This window comes from Eurytemora carolleeae, unplaced genomic scaffold, assembly GCF_000591075.1.
Source record: "Eurytemora carolleeae unplaced genomic scaffold, Eaff_2.0 scaffold1586, whole genome shotgun sequence".
Taxonomy (NCBI): Eukaryota; Metazoa; Arthropoda; class Copepoda; order Calanoida; family Temoridae; genus Eurytemora; species Eurytemora carolleeae.
The window spans coordinates 1-8,080 of NW_019398697.1; the positions used below are offsets into that span (position 1 = coordinate 1).

Here is an 8,080-nt window from a genome sequence, read left to right on the forward strand (position 1 = left end):
GAAATTTGATATTTTTTTCCAAAAACAGAGGGTCTGAGGAGGTCGGCCCGGCGTCTAAGACTAGGTTTCAGACTCTAAGATTCTACCCGGGTAGACAATGTTGGTTTCATTTAATATGATTAAAATCTGAACGAAATTCTCAATATCTGCAGTAATATTGACAGCAACCATAATCTGGATATCCCAGGATTAGAAGAATATTGTGATTATTGTTTCAAGAATAAAAAATGTAAAAGAATTCAAAACGATATTCAAATCAAATTATGAAATGTCATTCGGTAAAACAAATATAAACAATATATTTATGTATAATATTGTTGTCGCTAAGGAACAAGATTCTGACGATGAACAGTTAGACAAGGTATAACCCATGAATCAAAATCGATAATGCAGAAAACTCTTTAAATAGAAATGTTTTTGTTTAACTTTGAAATGGTTCACAATTGATAAACGTTTTAACTCCGTCATCGGAGAACAAGGAAGAAAGGCGGGCTGAAATTGTTTGGTTTGGATTCTTGTCTCCGAGAGGAGCATTTAAGTTGAAGACGATATTACATAAACTGTGGGGGGGGGGGGGTCTTAATGTTAATGGTTGACAAATATATTTAGAGATGAAAACTCTACAATTTTGGACTGCTTTTTATTAAACTGTAAATTTATTTTAATTGATTTTAATATCCAGGAAAAGTGTCTAAAATCAGATTTCCCGTTGTAGAAACCGAACAGCCAATCAGAAGCCGAGAAATTTTGAGCATTTTTGCTTGATCAATGAGATAACTTTGATTGGTCGGAATCCAGCAGGGATATCCAAAAGAGAGGATTAAGATTACGAAGAAAATTAAAAGTTTCCATGCAGTGGATACATATTTAAAAATCGGTATTAAAGGAATTCAACACAAGAGTTTTCAGCTCTGAGGAATAATAAATAAGAAAGAAGACGACAATCATGAACTATTGTTTTCAGGTTTTCATTGTACTTTACCAATTTATTGCTAATTAATAAGTTAATTGATATTTTTGATTGAACCAGTATACATAATATTTATACAAACCTGTGTAAGGTAAATAATAAAAATAATGTCAAATATGAGGGCAAATACACTAAATATATACAGGGTCATAAAAATCATAAAAATAATTTTAAATAGTCCTTGAACTTTGCGGCATTATTCTTCAATTTATATTATTCCAGAATTAAACTAAAAATATTGCGGATTTGTATTATTGAATTTAACAGATGTCAACGTCAATTTCAAGTAGGGTTTACAATCGGAATTCCTCCGGCGGAACTGCGCGGAATTGCGCGGAGTTTACAAGACTCGCAATTGCCCGCAAGTATAATCCACTTGCGTTGGAAACCCTATATTTAAGTGACTCTCCATTTATAAAATGGAAAGTTCGATTTAAATTCTTTTTGATAATAAGATATTCTCATTTATCAAGCGGAAAATTGATGTTGGACAGATGTATGGTACCGTTGTAAATTGAATTTTCCACTCTTTAATGTCACTTAAAATTACGTCATTCTTTTTTAAACAAATATAAAATGGTTAAAAAGTAGCCCCGCGCTAAGTTTCTATGTTTTTTAGGCAACCTGAATTCTCATTTACTCTGCTTACTGTATAATAATTAATACTAATAAATCATAATATATTCATAATATAGGAAATCCAATAACACCAGGAAAAATGATAATAATTTTCTTAAGCACATCGAAAAAAAATCTATATTTAATCTATATGTATATTGTATATATCTATGCATAAAAATCTATCAATATTCAAATCACGGTGATAGGTGACCGCGGCAATGTATTGTGGTTGAACTGAATATTTACTACTGTGGACAAATTTTTTAGGATTCATTTGAGACTTATAAAACGTTTCTATGACATATATTTACTGAGTTTGAGCGCAAAGTCCACGTTCAAAAGCATGAATTTGGGTGGGTACGTTTTCAGTATCGTTTTTTTTAAATTCATTAAATAACGAAGACAAAAATGTAACAAAAATTCAACATTAAACTAATTAGTTGTTTAGAAACAGGTTGAGTAAATAAGAATTAACGCTTGTCATTGAAAATAAGTGATCTTATTAAATTATTAGTTTCTATAATCTCTCATTATTAGCAAAGATTTTCTGCAGATTTTCTGAAATTTTTACTGAAAAGACGACATTTGAATAATTTGTAGAAATATGTGAACAAATTCATAGAAAATAATGATGAAAAAGAAACAATTGATTCTAACATTGATTTCTTGATTAATTTCTTTTGTTAAATATGTTCAGATTAACATGTAATTAGTTTTCTATATAATTTTTACTTTATTTTTTGTCGTCGTTATATTATAATTAAAAAACGATTCTGAAAACGTACCCACCCAAATTAATGATTTTGAACGTCGACTTTGTACTCAAACTCATTAGTTATACATCGTGGTAACGTTATATATGTCTCAAATGAATCCTAAATGTCTACAACACTGCATACTCAGTTCTTCCACTTTAAATTGCCGGTCACTCCCTTTAAGTTTTTATTGCTATAAGTGGATTTTTTAAATTACAATTTACAAGTAATTAAAGAGAAGTTTGAAAAATGGTGGTTTCTCCGTAAAAGTAATCTACAGATTTTTGCGGCCCACAAGATTTAACACAACGGAATATTCCTTATGGTTACTCATGAATAGATACTCAAAGGGTAACCCATGTTACTTGAAATTACGTTTACAGTCCTTTTGAATACCAATAAATCCCTTTAAATCCGTTTACATTACTTTATATCCCTTTCCTCTCTACTTCTTGGAAAGTGTCAATTGATCAACATTTTTCATTATTCTTCCACTGGGCTTAGGTATCATGCAACTTTGTGATTTAGGTTAAATAATCATATTATTCAGGCAAAAATCAACGTTTACATTACATTACTATTATTTAATTTTGATTACAAATGTCATTGCTTTGAAGTTTTTTTTGGTTTTATTGGTGCTTTAAAATAATCTATTATATTCAGCTCGTTGCAAAATTCGATTTTCTATAAGTTTGCTGTCATTGCATTAGGCAATTTTTTTCTATGACAAGACGATTTTACAAATCGCTTTGTTAAATCGTTATGATTTAGAAATTAAGTCTTTGCCACAAAAGAATATTTTTTCTTCCCTATATCTGTGCAACCTGAGCGTGTATACCTTTGATATTTCAAACTTATGTTATTTTGATCAAACAAAATTTACAGTTTGAAATATCTAAGGTCTACGACACCATGGGTTGCAAAAATATAGGGATTAGAGAATCAGAGTTTGTTGCAAAGACTCATAACTCCTTTTACCAACAAACGATTTTAAAATGGGTTAAACATATGAGATTCTTATAGACCTTATAAAATTAAAAAATAAACTCTAATGTTTAAAACAGGCCTCAAAACCTTGAATTTTTAAAACAGGCCTCAAAACCTTGAATGTTTAAAACAGGCCTCAAAACCTTGAATTTTTAAAACATGCCTCAAAACCTTGAATGTTTAAAACAGGCCTCAAAACCTTAAATGTTTAAAGTGGGCCTCAAAACCTTGAATGTTTGAAACGGGCCTCAAACCTTAAATGTTAAATAAATATGAATAATATTTAATTAGAAACTATTATTTTAGAAATTAAAAAATGTTAAGATATAGAACTATGAAAAAAATTGTGAATACATATATCATGAGATTAAAAAATGAGAAATTAAGTAAAAGAAAATTTATCAAATTATTTTTATTCCTGGTATTCGGATTTTTGAGAAATTGTCGGAAAAGCTTCAAGAATTAGTTTTTTTGGTGAAATCAAATAAACAAAATGTAATAAGGGATTTTCACAGAGATCATTCAACAATTTTATTGACAAGTTTTTTCCTTTCAAATGTCGTCTTCCTTTCAAATTATCAAAAAATAAATATTTATTTGAGATCATTTTATATGTGTTTGTCCGATTAAAATACATAAATGAATATCGGACAGTGTCAATACATTGTTTTTTATGGTTTTATTGCTCCGACGCAGAATTTCTACTGGGGTAATTAGTCACTTCAGCCTTCCTAGCTACAGGGTGTACCACAAAACATGACAGTTGGTAAATAGTTGTGAATGTTGTATTGGTAAAGGCTTTTTGCAGCTTATTTCGTTAAAAAATATTTTGCTCTAATGTATTTTACTTTTAAATAAATTTCACTATAATATGACTCCTTTATAATATTTTTCTTATTGTCTTTGGTGTCAACTTAACAACTTAACAAATTATGGAAGAAAACATTTAAAACTATTCACCAACTGTCATGTTTATTGGGACGTATGTACATCCTTGAAATCATCTCTGGATTGTTTGGGAGATTACCCCTCTAGCATTTCAGAACAATCTTCATTTAGTAGATTGTATTGGAAGGCTGTTTAAAAAAACGCGTTTGTTGTGCTCTGTATTATAATTACCTAGAATGGTAATCCTATAGTCAGTGAGCTTTAATTAGCAGTATAAATTAACGTTCTTCAGTCTTATAAATATTTATAGACTTTTTTAAAAGAATCATTTTCCTTGAGATTCTTTTCCTGAAATTAAAGATTTTAAAAATGCAATTACTGAATATTGACAATTAAAATTTTTCAATTTTAAAAAAAATTCAATTTAGAAACCAATCAAATTTTTTATGAAAAAATTCAGTTGGAAGTTTTTTTGTTTAAAAAGTTTGTTCTTTGAACGTGTTTTTGAAATCACAGATATTACAAAATAAAATTACTGAAAATAGAATTACAAAAAATTATAAAATATTGAATTTAATTACTCCCTTTAAAAATTCTTTAAATAATAAGTTTTGACAAAGAAATCTGTTAGAGGAATTTTTGGACGAAAAAATTCTGATATATGTTGGATATTGTTTTAAAATGTGTTCTTTGAAAATTTTGGAAAGTGTCATATACATTGTTTTTTTATGTCTAAAATTGTGTTGTAATGGAGCAAAACAAAAACTGTCGCAAAGAGGTGTCTGGATGTAGAACACAGGTCTGTAGTATATATTGGGATAAATATATAATACAGGGTGTCCCACGAAACATGACAGTAGCAAGAAGACTTTAAAGTCGTCCTTGATCTTGGAATTTATTTGTGACATTCAGTCTTCAACCTACTTTAACATGTATTATTAATGAAACAATAACCTCAAATTTTTCCTGGTCTTGGCATTCCAAAATGTGGTCTGTTCTTTGTTTGCTGTCGATATTACTGGAAATATTAAGAATCTTGTGAAACAAAACCAAAATTGTCGAAATCTGAACGAAATTCTTCATATCTGGAGTAATATTGAAGCAGACAACATTTTGGGATGTTTTGTATTTACTATCTCTAGAGTTTTACTTCTAAAATCATGTTTTCAAATAAAAATGCAGCAAATCAAAGACGACAGCCTGTGGCTCACTCCTGTACGTTGACCCACATGTGGGCCGAGAGGGAGTAGGGAGGAGGGAGGGGGAGGGGAGGGGAGGTGGAGGAGAGAGCAACATACATGGGGGGAGGGGTGAGCTGAGGATACCCGGAGAAATTCATTTATTCTCTGATCTCACTACTCTCAAATATCTGTAGAGAAGAGAGTTTCGGAGCTCCTGAATCCTGATCAGATTACAAGCTCGCAGCTGATACTGGATACACAGGCTTTACATGGATAGATGGATACACGAATACATGGATACATGGATTTATGGATACAGTTGGATACCTTCTTTAGATTGATAACCGGTTGTAACGAAACAGCTGTGATTGACCGCTGGTCCAAGCGGAAAACCTGGACATGACAACCGGTTAAAGTGGAACAGCTGGACACAACAGCCGGTTGTTGTGAACCAGCTTTGATTGACAGCTGGTTAAACTGGAACAGCTGTATATAATAACCTGTTGAAGTGGAACAGCTGTATATGACAATTGGTTATTGTGAACCAGCTGTGATTAATATAATAACCGGTCCAAGTGGAACAGCTGTGATTGACAGTTTGTTAAAGTGAAACAGCTGTATATGACAAGCGGTTGAAGTGGAACAGCTGTATGTGACAAGCGGTTAAAGTGGAACAGCTGTAATTGACTGCTGGTCCAAGTGGAACAGGTGTGATTGACAACCGGTTCAAGTAGAACTGCTGTGATTGACAGTCTGTTAAAGTGGAACAGCTGTCATCCTCAGCCGTTTAAAGTGTGGCAGCTGTAATTGACAACTAGCTATAAAGTAACATCTTTGATCAACAGCTGCAGGTTAAAGTTTGACAGCTAGATAAAGTATGACAGCTGTTAAAGACATTCGGGATAGGATAAGAAGCTGTTTGTGACACCTGACATCTTTGATCCAATACAAACTTCAGCTTACGAGCGTACATTAGGAATGTAAACAGTAATTCATGATTTTATAACGAAAAGTTAGCTATCCTCCTCCCCCCCACGCCCAACCCAACCTTTTCTCCTGATTCCAACCTTCTCTTCATTACAACCTTCTCTTCATCTCAACCTTCGCTTCATATTAATCTTTCTCCTCATCCATCCTTTCTGTTCTCGTCAAAACCATCTATTCATCCCATCCTTCTCTTCATGCGGCTCAGTAACATTTTGTATACTTAGACCAAATGTTACTTAGACCAAATGTTACTTAGACCAAATGTTACTAGACAAAAAAGAACTAGACGAAAATGAACTAGACAAAAGTGAACTTAGACGAAAGTGTACTAGACGAAATGTTACTGAGCCCTTCATGCCTATCTTCTCCTGATCCAAACCTTTTCCTCATCCTAACCTTCTCTTCATCTCAACCTTCTCTTCATCCCATCCATCTCCTTATTCCAACCTTCGCTTCATCTTTATCTATCTCCTCTTACATCCTGTCTGTTCGTCCAAACCTTCTATTCATCTCATCCTTCTCCTCATACCAACCCTCTCCTGATCCAATTCTTCTCCTCATCCCAACCTTCTCCTGATCCAATCCTTCTCCTCATGCCAACCTTCTCCTGAACCAATCCATCTCCTCATCCCAACCTTCTCATGATCCAATCCTTCTCCTCATGCCAACCTTCTCCTAATCCAATCCTTCTCCTCATGCCAACCTTCTCCTGATCCAATCCATCTCCTCATCCCAACCTTCTCCTGATCCAATCCTTCTCCTCATGCCAACCTTCTCCTGATCCAATCCTTCTCCTCATCCCAGCCTTCTCTTCATCCCAACCTTCTCTCCATCTCTAACTTCTCTTCATCCCCACCTTCTCTTCATCCCAAACTTCTCCTAATCCCAACCTTCTCCTCATCCCAACCTTCTCTTCATCCCAACCTCCTCCTCATCCCAACCTTCTCTTCATCCCAACCTTCTCCTCATCCCAACCTTCTCTTCATCCCAACCTTCTCTTCATCCCAACCTTCTCTTCCTCCCAACCTTATCTTCATCACAACCTTCTATTCATCCCAACCTTCTCTTCATCCCAACCTTCTCTTCATCCCAACCTTCTCTTCAACCCAACCTTCTCTTCATCCCAACCTTTTCTTCATCCCCACATTCTCTTCATTCCAACCTTCTCTTCATTCTAACCTTCTCTTCAACTCAACCTTCTCTTCAACCCAACCTTCTCTTCAACCCAACCGTCTCTTCAACCCAACCTTCTCTTCATCCAAACCTTCTCTTCATCCAAACCTTTTCTTCATCCCAACCTTCTCTTCATCCAAACCTTCTCTTCATCCCAACCTTCTCTTCCTCCCAACATTCTCCTCATCCCCACATTCTCTTCATCCCAACCATCTCTTCATCCCTAATCCCAACCTTCTCTTCATCCCAACCTTCTCTTCATACCAGCCTTCTCTTCAACCCAACCTTCTCTTCATATAAACCTTCTCTTCATCCAAACCTTTTCTTCATCCCAACCTTCTTTTCATCCCAACCTTCTCTTCATCCCAACCTTCTCTTCCTCCCAACCATATCTTCATCACAACCTTCTCCTCATCCCAACCTTCTCTTCATCCCAACCATCTCTTCATCCCAACCTTCTCTTCAACCCAACCTTCTCTTCATACCAACCTTCTCTTCATCCCCACATTCTCTTCATC

General features: G+C 34.1%; 1 protein-coding gene across 1 annotated transcript; it reads left to right on the forward strand.

Annotated features, from left to right (window-relative positions):
• Positions 1-7,193: 7,193 nt before the first annotated feature.
• LOC111717593 (zonadhesin) lies at positions 7,194-7,862 on the forward strand (the record flags this gene model as incomplete). Its single annotated transcript, XM_023493093.1, has 1 exon — positions 7,194-7,862. A coding segment is annotated over one exon (669 nt), but the record flags the coding sequence as incomplete, so codon positions are not given.
• Between the last annotated feature and the right edge of the window lie 218 nt (positions 7,863-8,080).